Source organism: Paramisgurnus dabryanus, chromosome 2 (assembly GCF_030506205.2).
Source record: "Paramisgurnus dabryanus chromosome 2, PD_genome_1.1, whole genome shotgun sequence".
In the NCBI taxonomy this organism is placed as follows: domain Eukaryota; kingdom Metazoa; phylum Chordata; class Actinopteri; order Cypriniformes; family Cobitidae; genus Paramisgurnus; species Paramisgurnus dabryanus.
This window is the reverse complement of record NC_133338.1, coordinates 22,711,386-22,734,696: the sequence shown is the minus strand read 5'-3', so window position 1 is coordinate 22,734,696 and position 23,311 is coordinate 22,711,386. Positions and strand designations below refer to the sequence as shown.

The following is a 23,311-nucleotide window of genomic DNA, read 5'->3' as shown; positions in this document are numbered from 1 at the left end:
ACAAAACAAAAAATAGCGAAGTAAACAATGAAAACCATACCAAAACCATATGGTGTGGTAGGAAACAGTAGGAAAGGAGTTAAGGAGCTCTTCAGCAGCTGAAGTATACCTTGAGAAACTTTGAGACTCAACCCTTCAGTGTGTAACACACTTCGCGCGCACTGCACTACTCCTACAGTCAGTGTATGCGAGTGTCGAGCAGGCTCTCCCACGGTCACTCTGCGCTTAGAAGAAGGACTTTACTCACCGTCCCGTCGCAGACTCGTATTTGTTTGTCACTAACTCGTATTAAACTCACGTCTTAGGAATGCCATGGCTACTCATAATAACCAGGATTACTTTCGGTCGGTCAGCAGCGAGTCCACCACATACATGATGGTTCCTGCGAACGGCCGCGTTCGAGAGTCGCCTTCAAAGTTATGGATCGCAATGGTCGTGATCGTGGTGGTCGTGCTGCAGATCGCCTCAACCACCGGGCTTTTTGTCTACTTAAACATGTCTTTATCGCATGTAAGTGATCTTTAAGTTGCACTTATTTTTTTACTCTTGTTGCCATCCAAGTACATAAACTGTGTTTATCAAAACTTAACGAACTTTTTCCTCACCGTGCGTTTTTGCTCTTTTATCGGAGTGTGCAAAATCCAGTCAGTTGCCTGTCTAGTTAACATTTTTCACGGGGTCCACGTGCTTGTGATACCCCAAAAGATCTGCCTAGGCAAGCATTGTTTCACTTAGGTTTTGAACAAAACTTTTATCAAGCAGAACATTTACAAAGTTGCAGATTTGTGGTAGATACATATTTTTAAGAGGTTTTAATGGTAAAAAAAAACCCCTATTATAACTAAAAAACAAAATGTAGTTTGTGGTAGTTTATGTGATAATTGAAATGTAAATATTATTTCTTGCAAGCCTACTCGATCAGCAAAGATTAGACATTCATTTATCAATTTATGTATTATGTAAAATAGCAGAAGCACATCGGAAACAAATCAAACTTAATGTTATGAATTTCATATGTTGCCAGATTATTAGCTCTGTCAGTTAATTAAACATAATTGTGATTAGCCAATCAAAAACAACCAAAAAATATGCATTAAAGATGACTGTAAGCATGCTATAATCGTTTATTTTAAACAGTACTTTTTTATTCTTTAAAAAATGTTATACATGCAGCTTTAATATTCTATTTAAAATACCTCAGATTTTTTTACTTATTTTGTGTCACACCTCTGTACTAGTACAAAAAAAAAAGATAAAAACAGGTAACATGAAAGAGATGGGTGACCAGTTACAAAACAGTTTCTTTTTTAAAAGACATTCATGTACATGTTTTGTGCCGACTTGTTTTGTAATATTGTATTGTTTCTTCTGAAGTTTTTATTCATGCTTCACTTTCCAGTTTGGCAACATGTCATGAACCAACCTGATACATTGATAACAACAGGTACCTGGAAAAGCACACAGCAGCCCAGTACAACATATTCTGCATAGTTTGATACAGAATTTTAAGTTTGTTGGACTTTTAAAGTAGTTACTTTATTCATGTCGAAGTATATAAAGCATAATATAAGTTTACGAAAGTTACAGGGCAGTATAATAGGTATTATAAGAATTAAGACATAATTGGTTTTAAAACTTTTAATATAAAACCTAGGGTATCATTTTCAGGCTTTTTCAGAGTTAGTCATAATAATCACTAAATAGACTCTGGTTTTGATTAGGGAGTCAAGCACACCAAAGAAAAGTTGGCCTAACAACACTCAACAACATGTAATGTGTCTCTGTTCCACTTTACCTGTTTGCATTTAAATAAAACCCGGTATGCTGCTGACCCATGTAGATAAAGGTCAGTAGTGGGGTTATGAGAAACATCTGAGTTTACTAACACTCTATTAACATATGAAACTGCCCTTCGATCAGAATTGGATTGCCAGTAAAGTGATACTGTTCTGTGAGATAACACTGATCGTTTCAAATAAAAGCACCACCTCTGTGGGGAAAAAGAAAGTGAGGTAAATTCACGGTCACACCGCGAGACTGTAAACACAACAGGGAGGATAAAGAGAGAAGCTCCCACGCAAGTCGGCATCGCTGAAATTACATAGAGTTTCGGCTGACCTATTTATAACTAACTACTGTTGACAACATCCAGCGAGGATGGGTGATTCAGCTGAAAAGTGATGCTGGGTCGAGCACGGTGTGTGGTGCATGGTTTTGGAACAGCGGTTTCTATTTTGTTTTTCATTTTTTAGTTATGCCAGCTCTAATTTACATCTTCGTCAATATACCCAGTATGTGTGTAGTTCTGGATAGGCCCCTCATAAACAATAACAGAAATTCATTGTAAAGTAATACCCTGCAAGAAAATGTTTGCCTCCTCTCATGGGCTCCCCCTGGTAAACCTCCTGTGGTATTTTCCATTGCCAAGATCCACAACGCCTCACTCCCTCACCGTTTATAACTCTCACCTTCAATTTTTGTCTTTATACTTATACAGGCAGTTCTACGCTGTAAAAAGTAAACGTTGGATCAAGCTAAAAAATTACTTCAGTTGGTAAGACCTAAAAAATTAAGTTGAAAGACACTTAAAATTTTGGTTAAAATAACTTACATTTTTTTTACCAATTAAAGTAATTTTTGATTCAACTTTTTACAGTGTATAGTTTTACATAGAACATACAATTACTTCTAATTTTGGCTGCCTTTCCTCAGATAATTCGTAAAAGATTCAAGTTACACTATGTTTGCCAGGACCAATGAAGGCATGGATGGTTTCCAGTGTTACACAAAGTTTTGGTTTCACATGGTTCAACTGTGAATGCAGAACTGACATGAGGACAAATCTCTGGATACATTTCGCAGATATTGAGTGAGCAATTTTAAGGCTAATTCACACTGATCCGACAAACGCCAACAAACTTCATTCTAAATCCAACAGCCAACTTAATATGTTGGCGTTTGTCTGTGTTTGTTGGCGTTTGTAGGATTAGTCTTAAAGGACTTTTTTTAAATATGCTAATTTTCCAGCTCCCCTAGAGTTAAACATTTGATTTTTACCATTTTGGAATCCATTCAGACAATCTCCAGGTCTGGCTGTAGCACTTTTAGCATAGCTTAGCACAATCCATCGAATCTGATTAGACCATTAGCATCGCGCTACAAAATAACCAAAGAGTTTCAATATGTTTCCTATTTAAAACTTGACTCTTCTGTAGTTACATCGTGTACTAAGACCGACAGAAAATTAAAAGTTGTGATTTTCTGACAGATATGGCTAGGAACTATACTCTCAATCTGGCGAAATAATCAAGGACTATGCTGATGTAACATGGCTGCAGCAGGCGTAGTGATATTACACACTGCCCGAAAATAGTCCCAATTTGAAAATTTTTAGGCAGTGCGTAATATCACTTAATCAGATTCAATGGATTGTGCTAAGCTATGCTGAAAGTGCTAACGCCAGACCCAGAGATCAGCTGAAACTGTAAAAATCAAATGTTTAAATCTAGGGGAGCTGGAAAATGAGCATATTTTCAAAAAAAGTGGAGTGTCCCTTTAAGACATTTTTATAAGTTGCTGTCGCTGCTGGGGGGGGAAACATGCATTAAAATTGATTAGCAGTGAGGTTAATAATGAGAAAGAAGCTTAATTTAATCTGAGCCGCTCCACTTTTCTACTGATTTACTAGAATAAATCGTATTTAATGCTCAAGCCAAGAGATTTTATAATAAATCCGAGAAAGGCCAGGAGATTTGTTAAAACCTATTTTTGAACACCGTACACTGTCAAAAAAGGCAGCATTTTAAGTTTTGACTTGTGATAAGTTGATATTACTTATAAAAACAAGTTGAAATTGTTTAACTTAAGTTGTTAATTTAATATTAATAAAATATATGTTGATTTGATATCATTCATTTTTTACAGTGTGGTTGAACTTTCAGAACACAAAAAAAGGCTGTAGGACAATATTTTGAAGGATTAAACACCATCGTTGTATTTGTAGAAGGATTACAGATCATTTATTTTTTGCAGAAGGCCAGTCGTCAATTTATCACAGTGTGACATAAACTAAACAAAAAGAATTAGGAGAAATATACTCTCTCTCTCTCTCTCTCTCTCTCTCTCTCTCTCTCTCTCTCTCTCTCTCTCTCTCTCTCTCTCTCTCTCTCTCTCTCTCTCTCTCTCTCTCTCTCTCTCTCTCTCTCTCTCTCTCTCACACACGCACACACACGCACACGCACACAGCTGTTGCCTAATGAACATTTTTCAGCACTAACATAAATATCCTGCTCACTTTTGGTGCACTGGCCAGATGGGACTCGCAAAGTATTGTCTTAAACACAAGTAAACACCTCGGATGTACTCCATTATCAGAGCTTGCAAGAACAAACACAACCTCAGTTTACACTAAAAGTTTAGCTGGTGAGTAACTAATAAAAACAAAGCAATTCCCTCACTTAAATCCATTAGTCCAGTAATGACCTCAGCTGCAGAGCAAGGCTGACACTTAAAACAAGGACACTGTATTTCTCCGTATTGCGCAATAAACGTATGACTTTTAGATTAATTAAGAATGTCGACTCAAAATAAGTTTAATATTAGTACAGGCTGTCTATGTCGAGGTTAATTATTAACTATTCATTTTGTGTGGAAATTTTTCCTCTTTGAAATAGCTTAGATGCTTTAGCAGGGCTCCATAGCTCTTGGGGCCCCATTTGGATTGAGAAAAGAAGCAAGAGTCTACTGACAGACATGTAGTTAGTATTCTTCAGGTGTAGCCTTCAGTCGAACAGAGCAGAAGTCATGCAGAACAGGATGGAGATGACCCGAGACTTCATAAAACACTCAGAGAGCTTTCAAAACTCATCACAATGGGTTCCTAATAATACCTGCCTTAGTTGGCCATTTACGAGAGATTTATGAAGCTAGGAAAGAGGCCAAAACAAATGTGATTATGAATGTACGAATAGTTACCCTTGGCAACCCTTGGTTTTTGCCACACACAGTGGCACCGACCATTGTAAAGGAGAATGTTTGTATGCACAGGTGGATACTGGTGAGTTTGGCATGCCGAGTATGCACTCATCTTTTAACTTGTAAGGGAAGCATTGTTAGTATCAAAAGCCTATATTAAGGTTCATATGCAGTCATGCCCTTATTGTAGAAGAAACATGTAATTGAAAGGAAAACACCTAACCAAAGTTATTACATACTTTCCGTTGTACGTCTAAATAAAACTCAACAAGGAGCTTTGCGTAAAAGGGACTTCCCCTATGATGAGACATGATTTCAATGGCTTAAAGAAACCCAAGGCCACAGTATTGTTTCCTAGTACAGAAAAGACAGGTTTTGACTTCTGTGTGGTCTTCCACAAAAAATGGAGAGAGAAAGAAATAGCAATCTCCTTAAAGTTCATTGTTTGCCAAATGCACAAATTGAATATTCAGCTGGAAGTTCTTTTGAAGACTTGCTTAGACAACCTGTTGCCCTCGGAGGTCGGCCTCTCCAGAGCTTTCTCTCTCTTTCTGGAGCTATCACAGATCATTTAGATCATGACCAACTTTCAGTCTGCTGTCTTTTCCCTGAGACCACAGGGGGAACTAAAAAAATATACAGTACATATGTATCAGCCGTAGACAAGAGGAGAGAGCAAGAAAGAGACATACTGGAGAGAGAGAGAAAGATGCAGAGCGCCCCTGGCATGGATTTAAGTTACACGCCTGGTTTCTCTTATTTAATCCTTTCCCAAAAAAGCAGTGGATGTGGAGTGAAGCAGAAAGTTCAGTGGTGGCTTCTTTTCCCCAGCTACAGAAATCAGGGCTAACACTGAAGCATTGTTCCCCACTTCCTGCTGCCCTGTCTGGGATCAGAAACCCTCGGCCCCTCCGGAGCACCATTAGTTTCACTAACAGTGACTTAGTACCACCATCTATGTTTTAGCTAAGTAATTTTACTGCATATTGGTCTGCAGCAGACCATCTGTGAAAGATTATGATATTACGCAATGCAGGGGTTTTATTTACGGGCACAAGAATTGGGTTAGCAGCTTTGCACCAGAAATAGTTCCGTGCCAGTAACCTTAATTAGTTCATTCTAAACTCTTTAATGCTTAATATAAATCATGATGACAGTCGATCCGCTGCTGGGGTGATTTCAGCAAACCCTGGAGATCACTTTGAAAATATCGAAATATTGCAGATGTTCATATCAGAGTGGTTTGCAATAAGTACATTTATAGTTACGTAAATGATAAAGTTAAGTATGGTCAAAGTTTAAGGTCAGAGACACTTGCATGCAAAAGTTTGTGCCTGTTCGAGCATGAGTGCATGTGCGTGCTCTGATGTGCGCAAAATGATCAACGATCAGAAAGAATCCAAAACATCCCTGGACAGTATTCCAAATTCCAGGTCATATGTTACTGACCCATTTCTGAGCAAGTGCAAGCAGGAAGAACATACTTTAAAAACAAGTTGTTTACAGTAATTGAGATTTTGAGCATGTACACACAGGCACAAGGCTATGACACATCTGATAAATTGTGTGATCTGTCAAAGGGCGTTTCTGTGTTTCAGGTTCAAGCTCAGATGGTAATACTAAATATGCAGACATAGATTGATTACAGCAGAAAAAATAACTAATTAAAAACTAGCCATTCTCCAAACTGTGGTGATCCCGGACAAGCCCCCAAAAACCAGTTCTATCCAAATTACCATGAGAGAAATCCACAACTGGTTGTCGATCAACAAATGTTTTCTTGGAAGTGCTTCCAAGTCAATAAAGTAATTGTGACTCACTTTTGGTCTGGGACCAGCCTGGTCTCAGATCAGTCATTTGCTCTTCGTGCGAGTGTGCCCTCTTTTCAACATAGGGGACCCCCGTTAATCGACCGGACTCGCTTTATAACCATAAAAAAGCTGAGCTGACGAAACACATACGATCCGTTCCACACCTTCTCCCGCCACGCTCCACCAGCAACTGGAGAGTTGTTAAGGGTTTTTGTGGAGCGTGACTTGACGCAATTTCTTGCTTAAAACTTGCACGCAGAGATCCTTAACTGGTGACATGTATTTCTTGGCGAGACTTTGAGGTTTCAGTAGAAGGACGTGAGAGGACAGAAAGACAGAAAATGTTGGAGACAGGTCCGGTCTCAGAGAAAGGTCATTTGAAAGTCCCTCATTATGTTAAACAAACCTCTCCAGCTGGCTTGAGCCAAAGTTGTACCCCACTGGCTTTGACCCATACAGATGTCCTCATCTATTTTCCTGGAAAGGGTCAAAAGGGAAGCGTGCCCTCATTTTGATCTTCAGCCTAGCTTCGTCCTTCAGTAGATTGTTTCCTTATTGAGCATGCTTCTCGACATCTGCTCTATTTCCTAATTAGCTTCCTAAACCGAAGTGCCTTTCCTCATTGTCCCTATGAATGATGTTGCTTTCAAACTGCTTGATAATTTACTAATTTCAAAGAGATGGCTCAGTTCCCAGTGGCAAACACACACATAGACCTCTCCTTAATTGAGATTGGAGTTGTTTTCTAACTTTCACCTTATTTCAGGTTAAGAATCAGGGGGTCACAGAAGAGCTGCGGTGCCTGGGTTTGCTCAACGCTCTTGATAAAGACAGGGACATTCCTGAAGACCTGGCTCAACTGTTCGGAGAGCCCTGCATCAAACTAGCTGAGGGGATCAAGGCCTATATCTCCAAGGTGAGTTTAGATTTTATTGTTTTGCATTATTACAGTTTATTAGGCTACATGTTGAGGCAAGCGATGTCTTAATAACAGCACATCTTTTGTCTTATCAGCATATAGACAGATTTCTAGACAACAGCCACTACTAGTGAAGGTCCTCAAAGCATGAAGCAACTTGCTATTACCATAAATGTGTCAAGACAAGTGATTACAATCTCCTAAGGGAAGAAAAGTAGATGGTTGAGTCATGGGAGTGTTTTCTGGCACTTATGTTTGTATATGCAGCATTGTAGAGAGTGAGTCACCTCTTGTACTGATCATAAACCGATCCAGCCGTCAGAGTTTAGATTCAAAGGAAATGGTCTGGTTTTCCCCTGGCGTGGCTGGTTATCCCTTCAGCATCCAGTTTTTTCATTTACATCCTTCTAGTTGTTCCTACATTAATACAACCGACATGCTGCTTGGAAGCCTAGGGCTTCACTTTGTATTCTTGGGATTTGACTAGTCTAACACTTAAAGGCATTTGCTTCCTAACTGGTTTGTACTTCACGCGTTGCGATTTTGCCCTCTTTGAACGACATTTATTTTTAATAATTTTCCATGCAATCCCCTTTGTTTACCGGAGTCCCTCAGCTCCGGGAATATATGTTATCAGATTTTATGGAGCGTGTCTCCACGTCCCACCAGCCTTCCCCCAACGCTACACGAAACAGCCCGTGCGTACCGTCAAATCTTTCACTACTAATTGACTGAGGCTGCAAACAATTTATTGGCACTTGGAGACAGAGGCATTTGCCTCTTAATTCAAAACACACGGGCCACTTCTGAGAGAGGCAATTATGGTGCGCTAAAAAATTCCCTGATCATGCTAGGGGTCAGCATTGGAGCTAAATAAATAAATAAGCGTTTAGGACACGGAGATCTTGTTAAATAAACAGAGAATGTATCGGATTGAGTGCATGAGTCCTGAAATACGAAAAGAGGGAAATACTGACTATGTGAATAAGAGAGTGAGTTTTGCATGTAGACTGAGAGAATGTATTTTTATTTAAAGATAAAACAAGTTGAACAAGCACACGTTGATGCTTTGGGCACCTTCCCAGCTTCATGTCAACACAACGGGTAAAGCATTTTTAAGGAAAGGCAGAGAATGAGTGAGTGAGAAGAGATGGAGGAAATGCATGTTTCTAAAGCAATCGACCTCAGAATCCAGAGAATGCCAGAACACCTGGAAGTTATTATGGAGGGCCTGAAAAAAGCAAAGTGGAAAGCAAAGTCTTACGTCTTCCAAACTCTGGACCTAGCACATACAGGCATCCAGGTTTTACGAACCGCTGACCATTGGTGTTTCCTGGCTTGACGTTGCCCCATTATTGAGCCTTGATGTGACGTCTAATGCGGACTGACTGCTCAGCTAACAAGAGTCAAACTCTGCAAGAGTCCGGTTAATTCATCGAACAGATGCCTGCGTCCACTGAGATTCACTCAGGCATGCTTGCGGACACCCCAACGCCAGTCAACAAATCAAAAGTTGACACTAAAACATCTCAAGCCAAAATGAATGCGATCCAAACTAGAAATAATTTCGGCATTCCAGGGAGTATTATATGCTCAAAAGGCACCTGAGTAAGGCTGAGGGAGTAGCCACCTGAATCCTCTTAATATCCCTTAATCCTTCCTCATGGATGTTTCTTTTCCTTCTCCATCTTGAAAGACCATGTTTTCTGCTTGTCTGGGATTCTCCTAATGACTCATTAGATGAGGAAGCAGCGCTGCATCACCAGCAACACACCAGACAAGAGCCTGAAACAGATTTATGATGAAAGCCATCATCATCATCATCATCATCATCATACACGGGGCATTCCGCCAGCCACAGAACAAACACAAAGGCCATCTCTGTCCGCCCTCTAACCTTTATCTTCTGTACAATCATAGCTCAAAGACTGTAATTTTGGTGGTGTGGTGGGTTTTACTACTCGTGGTTTGTTTGGATGAATGTATTTTTTGTTTTAAACCATTACGAGAAAGCAAAGAGACAAAGACTGGTGGAAAAAAGAGGTCTGGTATCTAAAGCAAACACACATTTTGGATTAAGATGGAAAATAGGAGGTTAATAAACATATACACCCCAGTTCGGATGGATGTTCTCATGTTGCGACTGTGTGCGGAGAACAAGATGGTTCTCCTCTTGCCAAAAATGTGCTGAGCTCTCAAAGCTGGTATTACTTAGAGTCGAATTTCAGCGGGCGCTCTCTTTATAAGAATGAGAGGGCGAAACGGAGAATGGGAGAGATTAAGTCTCAGAAGTCATCAAGCCCATTTTCCACATTCAAACGGAGATTGAAGACAGTCTGTCACATTTATAACACCCAGTTAAAGTGTCGCGGTGTCAAAGAGCCCAGACGAAGGAGGAAGACATGATTACAAATACAACATTAACCCTGACTGCTGTTTATAAAGTTTAAGTGATACTGATAATAAGCTTAAAAAACCTGTCGAGAGATAGAGAAAGAGAGAAATTCTCATAGGGTTTAAGGACAGGGTAAACCAGGGGGCCGACTACAGTCGGCGGCCAAGAATGGCAGGAAACAACTTGTAAGCATACACACACCCCATTCATTCAAAGGCCAATAACAGACACGGACTGATTTTATCCACTATGTGTGTGGAGTGTATATACAGTACAGTGTGTGTTTTTGTGTATTAATGTGTTTGTGTCTGTCAGGACTGTGGTTTATTAGCGGTTAACAACATTGTATAATACAAATGAATTAAGTTGAATTAAGCTATTACCTCAAATAAATGAATGGTGTCTTTAAAAATCCTATTATCAAGTTAATGTGCTACACTCAATGGGAAATGTGGCCAATCAAGTTACATTAAGAATACTGGGTGGACTAAGGAACTTACTTGCATTCAAAATCTTGTTTTACTTATTAATTGCTATTTAATTGTCTAAAACACAGAGGATTGAAAGAAATTGGACTGACATTAAATTGAATAAACTCCACACATGTATTGCACATGTAGCTACACTTCTGCTCTGCATCTTCATTCGTGAGGGGAGCCAGGTTTACCATAGGGAACACTGAGTGATCCCCCCACAAATAACACAAATCATACTACAAAGACCTGAAATCTCTATGAATTCTTAAGTGCTATTTATAGTCGTGCGTAGGGTTTACGCCAAATTTTATGCTTAGGTTGCGCCTAGCTCTGTGTAGCCTGACGCGCACCTCGCCAAATTTTTAACAATGCGTCCGTTCTATATGAAGTGCAAGCACTCTGATTGGTCCGCTAGAAACGCTCTCGTCAGATCTCGTCAAATCTGCATTGCATTTCTTTCTAGGCATTTCCGTTTGCGACGGTGAGAACAAAGATGGGCCAAGTTGAGGAGTGAGTCGCTGTCTGTTTAGCTTCATCATTGCTGGTCTTCTCAAATCATCGCAAATGCTGCTTCTTTTTAGTTTGTGGCCAAGCTGCTTAACTGGCCAAGCTGCTTCTTCTTTGGCTGTTGCACTGCTACTGTGGGTAACATCCGTGGATACTGCCTACTCGCAGTCTGCATGTGTAATTGCAAGGTGACGACGGCGCAGAAGTATATATGAAAACTGATGCGTAGCCTACGGCAGTGGTTCTCAAACTGGGGGCCGAGAGATGGTGCCGGGGGCCCCCTTTATAAAATACATTAAAGGGACACTCCACTTTTTTTGAAAATATGCTAATTTTCCAGCTCCCCTAGAGTTAAACATTTGATTCTTACCGTTTTGGAATCCATTTAGCAGATTTCCGGGTCTGGCGCTAGCACTTTTAGCATAGCTTAGCACAATCCATTGAATCTGATTAGACCATTAGCATCACACTTAAAAATAACCAAAGAATTTCAATATATTTCCTATTTAAAACTCGACTCTTTTGTAGTTACATCGTGTACTATGACCGACGGAAAATTCTAATTTGTGATTTTCTAGGCAGATACTCTCAAACTGGCGTAATAATCAAGGACTTTGCTGATGTAACATGGCGGCAGCAGGCGTGGTAATATTACGCAGTGCCTGAAATAGTCCCCTGCTATTGAAAGTAACCAAGGGGACTATTTTCGGCAGTTTGAGAACCACAAGCCTATGGTGTCGAGGCTACCCTGTAGGACCTACGCCAGGGTTCTCCAACCTTATTGCGAGCAAGGGCTACCACAATAGACAAAAACTATCTGGAGGGCTACTTTTTTGATATAATCTACTCAAAACAAAAAGTTATGTATATCATTGCTTAAAATGATAACATACACAAAAAAAGCCAAGCTAATATAAAAAATATCTAATAAATAAATATTCAAATTGAGGCTATAAGTAGAACGTGCTTTGGCGGGCAACTCACAGACTCTGTGCGGGCAAACCCCGGGCACCATGTTGGAGACCACTGACTTAAGCAAAAGTATAATGAGCACATTACACATTGACCAAGCATATAGTCTCCAAGTGGTTATGAATATAAATTTTTAGACAACACACACTCTTATTATTTGTTGTTGTTGTTTTTTGATTAGGTCAATGTAAAAAAATATTAGTTATAATTTCCATACCAGACATTTTATGTGAACTATATTTAACAACACTAGGGTTTATAGCATACCTGAGCAAGGCTGAGTCACACAGGGCAAAGTCTAACACCAACACTGAGATTTATTGTTTACCAGTCTTTGTGCCTCAAGGAAACCAACAGTGATTTATTAATAAACCTCCTGGTGGAAGGTAGACCACATTGCTTTAGTTTTAGAACGGCACTAGGCACACACACATGGCCAGATTAAAGTATTGTATTGCCGACTTTGCTTTGCTAAGTAAAGAGGAGTCTAATGGCTTTCTCCTCGAGCTGCGTGCTTGCACTCACCCACTTCCTGCTCTTTTAATGGAGGACAAATCATCCTCGGCTGCACGCTTTTTCTGGCTCATGAGTTTGGAAGGCCAAAGGTTTAACACTGGGTGTGTTTATTGTTAGTGTTGATGTCTCTGTATGGGTCTGTTCTTTTCCTCCACCTTTGAACTCTGTTGTATTTTCCAGGAAACAGATTGTGCATGCTTTAATATCCCTAGCCAAAAAAAAAAAAGAAAATGGAATATGTACAGGATTCCTATTGGAATTTATATTATAATAAGAAACTAATCCTAAAGGATTCTACTGGCATTAACTAAAAATCCTCTGGAATAAAATAAGATTGCACTGGATCAAATTAAATTCATACGGGAATTTTTTATTCTTATTTGATTTTATCTTTTTGGACATTGTGTCTTTATCTGAACCAGCTGAACTGATCAGAAAAAGGACATTTCGCAAGTTACCCTTCATTACCCTCCTCAAAATGTCGTATACTAAGCATTAAGCACTTTTGCTTGTATTAGCTATTAAAAGGCGACTGTAGCAAAGAGTTTAGTTTTGTTGCTCAAATGGAGGAAATGTTTTATGGGATATGTTTAGAAGGCCTAGTTATAGCTAGATTTTATATGGACAATTGTTTTTCTTTGTTTCGCTAAGAACCTCAAGCCTTTATCTGCTCCATGTGTCAAATATGGAATTGATTGTACGATCATTTACCAGAAAGAAAAAAGCCCTGGTCAGAAATTAATCTCTGTTGTGGCCTGTGTGAGATTATGTCATTTTATAAAACCTGCAGCCCTGAGCTCGGCTGTCTGACGAATGGAGAGGAGGGAGAGAGAGAGAGAGAGAGAGAAAGAGAGAGAGAGGGCCAAGAACAACAGAGACTTCATCATCACACACACACTCACTCCTGAATGATGACTAGACAGAGCGACTGGGGAGAGAGAAAGAAAGAGAGAAAGAAAAAAGAAAGAAAGATTAAAAAAGGGAAGAAAATAACCTATCAGTGCTAAAAAAAAATCATGTTTGTTTGTTGTTTTTTATTAAACACAGTCACGTCACATGCCTTTAATTAAAATGCTAATTTTAAAATCCAGTCATATTATCTCCACAGACACAACTTTAAAGTGTACCGCTAAGACAACATTTAAAAAAGCATTTATATTATTGTAAATCATTTGACAATGGCAATATACAGTATTTGTTGTAATTCTACTGTTTACGTGGAGTTTTACCTTCACCCGAGAAGTATCTTAAAGGGATAGTTCACCCAAAAATCAAAGTTCGGTAACCATTGACTCATCCTCAACTTGTTGAAAAACAGTATAAATACATTTCTACACAAATTAAGATATTTTAAAATCTCTAAAGTCTCTATAACAAAGCAAATCTGGGGCACCATTGAATTTGATAGTAGGAGAAAATAATACTATGGAAGTGGATGGTGACCCTGATACATTCTTAAAAATATCTTCCATTGTGTTCAGCAAGTAGTATTTAAAGGGGATATTTCACAAGACTTTTTTTAAGATGTCAAATCAAACTTTGTGTCCCTTGAGTATATTTGTAAAGTTTTAGCTCAAAATACCTTACAGATCATGTATTATAGCATGTTAAAATTGCCACTTTGTAGGGGTGAGCAAAAATTTTCCATTTTGGGTGTCTTTTAAAATGCAAACGTGCTGATCTCTGCACTAAATGGCAGTGCTGGTTTGATAATGCAGATTAAGGGGTGGTATCATCCCCTTCTGACATCACAAGGGGAGCCAAATTTCAATGAGCTATTGTTTCACATGCTTGCAGAGAATGGTTTGCCAAAACTAAGTTACTGGGTTGATCCTTTTCACATTTTTTTAGGTTGATAGAAGCACTGGGGACCCAATTATAGCACTTAAATATGGAAAAAGTCAGATTTTCATGATATGTCCCGTTTTGAGGTTTGAAACAACTTGAGGGTAAATAAATGGTGACAGAATTTCCATTCTTGGGAAAACTATTCCTTTAAAAAGATAAATAAATAAAAAATGGAAAGGTCAGAAAAGCCTGAGGGAGTTGGGTTGAACTTTGTACTTGTTACTTAGTGTATTTTTGAGATCTGATTGGCTTCATGGTATTTTTCCCGGCACCGACACTCTTTGCTGCTTCTTGTCATGTTGAGTGCTGTTGTCTGGTTTGAACACAGTGATTTATTTCCTGACTTCAGCTGTAACAAATCATCAGGAGTTTTCTATTAATTTAATTTGGGTAAATCACTTGGGGGTTTAAACATACAAGCCTCAGAACTGAGATTGGCTCGGAGGCAATGGAAATATTTCACCGAGCGGAGTGTTGTTGATTCAGGGCCTAGGGACTAATAGACCGAATAGAGGGGGGTTGAAATATGGCTGTCACAGATTACTGAATATTCGCCCTCGAGCAAGGTGACCCTAAAATTATTCTTAGTAGTTTCATCTTTGGCTGAACCTCCACCTTAACACAAAGCGAGTGTCTGTCGGACTTCACAGTCTTTAAAAAAGAAAAAACGACTCCTATTATGGTAATAAAACGGTCAATTAAAATGTTTGTTTTGTTCCGTTTCGTAACTTGAGATCAACTTTAATCACAGTCAGCAATGCCTCTGAGACAAGAAACAAGGAAAGAAACTTAAAAACCTACTTAACTGAATCATCCAGTTTCACATTCATATTTATAATCTACAATCTATGGAGTCATAAACGTTTCATGTATTAACAGGAATATTTTCTATGCCACAGGTTACGGACAGCATCATCTCCAAACAAGCTTTACACGGTGAGCATGCAAATAAAGCCATTTATCTTCAACGAATCAAAGTTTTCCAGAATGAAGGAGCAAAGCACAGACTCACACTTGACTTATAAGAAAAAAACACAAGTCAAGCTAAAGAACGGGAAACTGGTTTAAAAGCTTTTACGCAACACATGTTACTATTTTTGTGATGTGCTGACTGTATCTCCTATCTGTTTCCTCCTCAGAGGCGAGAGCCATGCCGCATGCATACAATACATCAGGGTCAAAATTCATGACCACTGTGACGCAACGACCATCAGCCCACCTGACTCTCAGCAGTCTCCCAGGTAACACTGGTAAAATTATCTGTATATAACACAAAATAACCATTGGAAGTATAAAGTCATGCAGGGCTACTTCACAAAAGGCCACATATTATGTCCATTTTTACAAGATGTAATGCCCATATGTGGGTGCGAGCAAAAAAAGCACTGTTTTCATGTTTATAACTTAAATGCAAATGAGCTTCAGCTCCTCGCTTCCTTACCAATCGCTTTTGGTCTTAGACAATAATATCTTTAGGTGCATTAGTATTACAATGTGCTATTAAACACATTTAGAAAAGCTTTTTTGGGTAAAAAGTGGCCATGGGCGGGGCTTTATCAGTGTGACATCACATTGACAAGAGGATCAAAACGGCATGTCTAATAAGACTGCTTTGGATTAAGGGGGATTTAAAAAGAAAGTGAGGGTGGATTTTGCCTAACACGTGCTTTTAAATGAAATTCGTCATTTCAGGAATTCATACATGCACAGTTATTAAAGATAATAGGAGACATACATTCATTCATAAAGCTGTCTTTTATTTAAGTGATTTTACGGTGCATCCATCCTGCTAGGATCAGTCACATTTACTTTGTACATGGCAGGAAAATGTGATTTATTCAGTTAGGTATTCTACAAGGAAATTAAACCAAGTCAAACCGGCTTTGTATTAAGTCTGATCTCTAACAGTAAGTAAGGGAGTGTACAGAACATCTTTCTTTCTTTACACGTGCACTCTTTCTGTACCTTGTGTTAGAATTCATAAACCTGTCCGCACAGTGCTTGATGATAACACCTTGATGGATCGCACATGCAGCCGACTTCAAACAACCAACGCTCTTGTTTAATCCTCGGGAACATCTATATTAACCATTGAGATAACACTGGACTGTTTTACGCATCTGTAGTTCGTACGTGTTGTGTTCTCTGTACCTTTTTCGTTAGAAGTATGGCCCACTTAAAAACCTCTGAAGCTTTAAATCAAAGAGAGCGGGTCTTGCGTGATATCGATCTTCATTGTGTTCAAGGAACATGCCGCCTCCTCTACACTACACATCCCTCCCTTCCTCCTCCTCCTCCTCTCTTTTGCTCTTTCAGTTCTTCGATTTCTCACCGTCTGTGACTTCCTCTCCTACACAGCTTTACCTTTATTTTTCAATCTCTGCCGTTCTCCTAAGTCAATCCACCAATCTTTCAGTCCTCCCTTTTACCTTATGAATTTCGCACTTTTCCCGCACCTGCTCCCCACACCTGGACTTTTCTCTTCTCTATACTCTATGATTTGCTTTCTCACATTCTTATATTCAACATAAAATGAAAACTGACCCTATTTATTTTCTTAATTCTAATTCCTATTGTACATGACTCATTAGTTCATTCAAAGACACAAAAATGCAGTTATAGTAATCTGTCTTGCTTTACTTTTAATATAACTTGGCTGAAATCATCTAGGTCTCATGGACTATTAGTTAATAGGGCTCTTTAAGTACTGTTTTAGGCTACTGTCTTTGGTTATGCACATTCTTGAAAAACTAGGTTATTTTTAACCCAGCCCTGGGTCAAAAAGGGACAAACCTTTTTGAAGAAAATGCTTATATATGACCCAGTAATGTGTTAAAACAGCACAGCATTTGGGGTTGAAACAACACAAAATAGGTTAAAGGAACAGTATGTAGGATTGTGGCCAAAACTGGTATTGCAATCACAAAACTTGTGGCTAAAACTGGTACTGCAATCACACAACTGGTGGCCAATACACAACATGACAGCATAAACATCAGTTGAGGGCTGCAACTCCACTTTTTAAATGACAATATCCTGGCCAGACCACTGTTGTCAGTGATATAAGTATTTGAAATGAAAATGATTTCTTGATGTCTAGTGACATATCAGGGCCATTTTATGATTCATTGATATAAATTTCTTACATACTGTTCCTTTAAATTACGACCCAACAGGTTTGGTTCTTCCCGTTTTTACAGTTATGGCTAGAGGGGATACAGTTAAGGCCAAATTTTGCAAGATGTTGGGTTTAAGCCGCCTTTCCACTGCACACGACAAACGACGGTCGATAAGCCAGAAGTCATTCATTTCCTATGGAGAGTCGCAAAGGGGCTGCATGAGGTGCCGAACTTCTGCGAATGCGTAAATATCGCCGAACTCCGACTGTCGACTCGTTTCCATATATCGTGTGCAGTGGAAAGGCGGCTAAAGGGTTTGGGGGTAGGATTAGGATGAAAAACAGCGGTTCTGGCTAGATAGGATACAGCTATGGCCTAATTCCTGTAAAATGTTGGGTTTAGGGTTAGGTTTGAGGGTAGGATTAGGGTGAAAATAGCGCTCATCCGACAAAATGTTTACAAGATTTTGCATCTCGCTGTATCCCTTCTAGCAACAATCAACTTTGGGTTAATTATAACCCAGCATTTTTTTAAGAGGATACTTACCAAAATTTTGGCAATTGTTCGGGAATTTCATTCCAATTCATTTTATTGTATAAAATTTTTTGCAGTTAAAGCCAATAATGATAGCTATATCTGGCATGCTATGTTAACTCTTTCCCCGCCATTGACATGTTATCTCGTCAATTAGGATGAAACATTTCCCTACAAATGAAGCTTTCCTGACAAATTTTTACAGTAATCTGTAATTCCGCTCTGAGGAAAGAGGTCATAAAAGAGAACATATTTAAGAGGTTTTTTCTCGTTTTTTTGTTGTTTACTTGTTTGTTTGTTTGAAAGCAGAGGGTCTGTTCTTTCATTTGATATATGTGTAAGTTTATATATTTATAGAAGAAAGTTTTCCTGGAAGGCCTTTTGTGAAACTTTTGTGAAAATGACAAAAAAATGCTTACAGGCACCTTTTTAAAAAAGGCTTGCGGGGAATGAGTTAATATGTCAAAATAGTGCGGTTCCATTCTGGAAGATGGATAAAATCAAGTCCCGTCCTATAATCTTGTGTTTCAGAATAAAGCAAAACATTTAACATCACATTACAAAAGTTGATTAACTTGCAAATGCCGTTTCAAGTCGACTAAGTTTCTTTCTTTCTACATCAGGTGGTGCTCAGTATTCCACCCCTCAGCCGGATCTTCACCAGTCCTGCCGCCACCCAGTACGTTCCTGGGCCAATCAGAGCTTCGGTGCCCATCTTCACAACATGACGCTGACCAACGGGCGCCTTCGCGTACCCCAGGACGGCCGCTACTACCTTTACTCCCAGGTGTACTTCCGCTACCCCTCTCCCACCGACGGAGATCACAGCGTCAGCCACCAGCTAGTCCAGTGTATCTATAAGAAAACGTCCTACCTGCGGCCCATTCAGCTTCTGAAAGGAGTAGGGACCAAATGTTGGGCGCCCGAGGCCGAATACGCCCTTCATTCGGTGTACCAGGGAGGCCTGTTTGAGCTGCGAGCGGGCGATGAGGTTTTCGTCTCTGTCTCTTCCCCCACAATGGTGTACGGCGAGGACTCTTCTAGCTACTTTGGAGCTTTCCGGCTGGATTTATAAGGAATTACAGCGGGAGTACATTACCCAGAATGCACTGGGTGGGTCGCAACCCAAAGAAAAAGACAAATCATTTCATTGGTTAATTTTCCTTTCTATTGAATATGTGAAGGATGTATGAACGAGTGACATTCGGACACTTCGGTTACTTCTTTTTTAAAGACAGAGGAATGTATATATATAATGTGTATGTGTAATCACATCAAAGATGTGAATCGTGGAAACGGTAGCAAAAACAAACAAGAGGAAAGCACAGAGCAACATGAACAAATCTGTGCCAATGGTGTATATGTTTAGCGTGAGAACTCCAGTCTCTCTCTCGTCGGCCGTAGGGGAATGTTTCCGTGTACAGCAGATTTTTAAAAATAGAGAACGATGACAGCGGGAATGCGGAGGAAAGAATGAGGAGATGGGAAGTATGTGGCTCTACCAGCCTCAAATGAGCATCCTGGCAGGTTGCAGAACTGTGGAATTCCTGTCCAGTCGAACCAGTGGAGCGGCATGCCCTCAAAAAGACTCAAAACATGCACACAAACACAGGAGAATTCCCCATTGTGCATATACAACAACATCTACACACATTCCCATTTCTGCTTTCCACACATGCAACTCGCATATAAGATAAAGCAGACTTCAGATAAATGAGAGACGCGCATATGTTTAGTCTCCAGTTAGGATGCGAATCACGTAACAGACGTTGTCCAATTTTCTTTCACTTTAACAAGACGCAGACACACCTGCACACACACAAACTCAGTCTCCCTCTGCTGACCGGTCAAGGGTGCCGGAGGAAATATTGTTAGGGAGGGAAAGGTTAAATAAACACAACACCACGCCCACAGTCATACAATGCCTTGTTTTTGCCTTATTGCACACACAGATAAACACACAAGCACAGACACACCTCCTCAGTGCCCTGGAAATACACTACATACGCTTTCTCTCTGGTTGGTTCAACCGGTGTATATATTGTATTTAATTGTGAGGTTTGGAAATGAATGTATAAGCGTAGTAATGCTGGCTTTTCTTCTTAGGTTTTATAAATCAAACACTCTGAGCCTGGTAATGTAAATTTACAAACTGCTTTACAAACCGATGTCATCTATCTGAAACCAGCACTGAGACAAATGATAAAAGGCCAGATTTTCTGAGAAAACGTGTTTGTTTCGAGAAGAGGAGAGGGTGGGGTAATCATTTTCCACTGTCAAAAAATCGGCTTTTCTTCACTCTGAACCCCAGTTTCTCTGATAAAATCGGAGAGCTAAAGACCGCTGCCAAAACAATGTCTTCTTAAATCACATTATACAGAATACAGCGCCGATTTATAGGTTTTGGGGCATTTAGCTCTCGACATAATGTTAGTTACTTCATTCTTCAACGCTATCTGTGATTTGTTTGGTACTTGGAACTAGATTTAATCCGAATGGGAAAGGTGTGAAGTTTCCCTTTTTTGCAAGTACTTTTTTTCATGTAACTTTGAACACTATATGTTGTCAAATAGACTGCCACCAAATTCCTTCAAATAAGATGTGCAATGTTTTTAATGATGTTTTTCCTATTAGGGAATGTGATGTCGGATACCACTAGGTTTGCTTTTCTATATGTATAGTAATACCTTAGGACTGTTATGAAAGCATCCACAGTTTCTTTTTACATTCTCATCAGCCCTTTAAAAGGAAATGATACCTGAATTAAGAGTTAAAGCCATACATAGCCACTACATAATGCAGAGATCCCAAGAGTCGAACAGTTACGAACACACGAGAAGTCCAAATAATCCGAGCACTTCACGCTAAGCCGGCCGATTAGCTCCGTCAGTTCCTCCAGGCTGTCCGAGGTCCGGGTATGCGAGTGTGTACGTGTTGAAATACGTACTCCACAACATGAAGGTCGTGGTGGGGTGAGGGGTTGGCAGGAAAGAGAAATATGGCTAAATTCCAATGGATCTAGATAGATTACAGGGGGTCTTACCCGCTAAACCGCACCAAAGCAGCACAACAGGGAGGATGAATGCATTTAAGGTGCGTTTTCTTAATGAATTGCCTGAAGCGTTTGATCTAATGGTTTGCATGCCCACTTTAAATAAACTCTCACCGAGCTCTGCTGAGACTTAACAGGACTGCTGTGAAAAACTTAAGGGGGGGTTGAACATATCGAAATCCAGTGAGCAACATGAACTGTCAGTCCAAACAAAAAGACTATTGTTTTTCCTTTTCCAGCGAGAGCCATTATACGTATTTTTTTATACTTGTTACGTTCTCTGTTCACCAATCTGTGGGTTTTCTAAAATGTTCCTTTTAATGTTATACACTGTTTACAAACGTCGTGCCTCCTTCTTGGTAAGAATGTACGGACATCTCTCTTTTTTTTTAAGTAGGTTTTTTACAGCGTCTGTGTCCTTAAAACATGTTTGAGGTATCACTTCCGAAAATTAAAGTGCCTTTTTTGAGTCATGAATCATGTTGATTTATTTAACTTGTGTCTTGTGATTTTGTTTCCTTGTTTTATGCACATGATACCACAACTGTCCCAAAAACACGCACACACATACATTAATGGAATGTCTTTGCTCTAAAGGGCCGTAAACACAATGGTGTATTCAGCTAAAAACTGAAAACTTTGATTCGTTTCGGTTGTTCATTTACATGACCGTGGCGTTATAGGGGCCTGAAAACGCAAACCTTTGAAAATGGGTACAACAATACGAATTTGTGAAAACAATTACATTATGCGCAAGTGTATTATGTGTTCAGACATTGCCAACTACTGGGCCGGCATGCATAATACACATTTTAAGTCACTTTGGTGGATTTTTGTAAAATATGGATCATTTTAAGTGCCAATTTTACTATACTGTAAAAAAAAGATTTGTTGGTTTAACTTAAAAGTAAGTTGCGTGGTTGCCTTACAATTTTGAGTTCTTTCAACTTAACCCTTGTGCATTGTTCAAATTTACTACCCTTTCGTGTTGTTAGTGGATGAAAACATCCACTAAATTCAACGGCTATAAAAATGTATCGGATGAATATTTTTTCCAAATTTTTTTACATAAATCTGTTAATCAACCTCAGTACTGATCAAAACTACCAAATCTTCACAAAAATTCAATGATTTTAACTCTTTAATTGCCAAGTTTATAAGTGGTGTCACTGATTTGGGTAAAAAACACACACAAAATGACAGATTTTCAATATAAAATGTGATTGTAAACTGGATTTTTTTAAACCTTTTTCACAGTCTTGGGCATGCCAAAGATTGGTAAAAACATTGGCTTTGAAGCATTTTTAGTTTTTGTGTAGCATCAGTTTACATTTTTTTCTCCCTCATTTATTGTTAGTGGCTGTTTTTGCCCCATTGACTTCCATTATAACCACATTTTTTGATTGCAGAGCTATGACACCTTTTTATCATGCATTTTTGAATGTTGGTGTTTTTTCCTTTTGCTAAGAGGTCAAATTAGTAATTTTTACTGTTGATCACCATGTGGCACTATTAACCCTTTAGTAGCCCTGTGCAAAAACAAAGCTTAATTTCTGGCTTGTACATTGTGTTTTAAGGAGTATAACTCCATAATAAAAGCATATTTGTGTGTGTGTGTGTGTGTGTGTGTGTGTGTGTGTGTGCGTGCGTGCGTGCGTGCGTGCGTGCGTGCGTGCGCGCGCGCGTATGTGTGCGTATGTGTGTGTATGTGCATGAAAAAAAGATATTCTGTAAAAATCTTCTCTGCATTAGACATTAGATTTATGAACATCATTATTATGAACACATACGTGTTTAGTCATTCCAACAGGACTTGCAGCATATCACTTGGTGCTCTCTGCAAGTTTGTCTGGAGGGACAGCAACTCATGCACGAGGGAGGTGAAAAGCTGTTTAGGAGAAGGCTTTCCTAGAAGACCTGGGAAAATCTCTGCAGCAATATTGAGGAGAGAGCATCACCCTCGCACACCAGTTGCTACTGCACTGGTGAGAGAGATTCAGTCTCCTGCAGCTGTCTCTCTAGACACAAACCACAGACACCAGCAGGCACCAGCAGCTCAGGAGTGAAGAGGGGAACATGCAATTGGTGCAAAGAACAAACATGTCAGCACTTGCATCTGTTGTGGTGGGCAAACTTGCAGAGAGCACCAAGTGATATGCCGCAAGTCCTGCTGGAAATACTGAACACA

At 39.5% G+C, this 23,311-nt stretch overlaps 1 protein-coding gene across 1 annotated transcript; it reads left to right on the top strand.

Annotated features, from left to right (window-relative positions):
- Positions 1-58: 58 nt before the first annotated feature.
- Positions 59-21,600, top strand: tnfsf10l (TNF superfamily member 10, like). The gene is made up of 5 exons (XM_065248660.2): positions 59-510; positions 7,552-7,701; positions 15,318-15,354; positions 15,558-15,659; positions 18,695-21,600. Exons 1-5 carry the CDS (start codon positions 313-315, stop codon positions 19,144-19,146), a joined length of 939 nt encoding a protein of 312 aa, XP_065104732.1. The 5' UTR covers positions 59-312; the 3' UTR covers positions 19,147-21,600.
- The last annotated feature ends 1,711 nt before the right edge of the window (positions 21,601-23,311 follow it).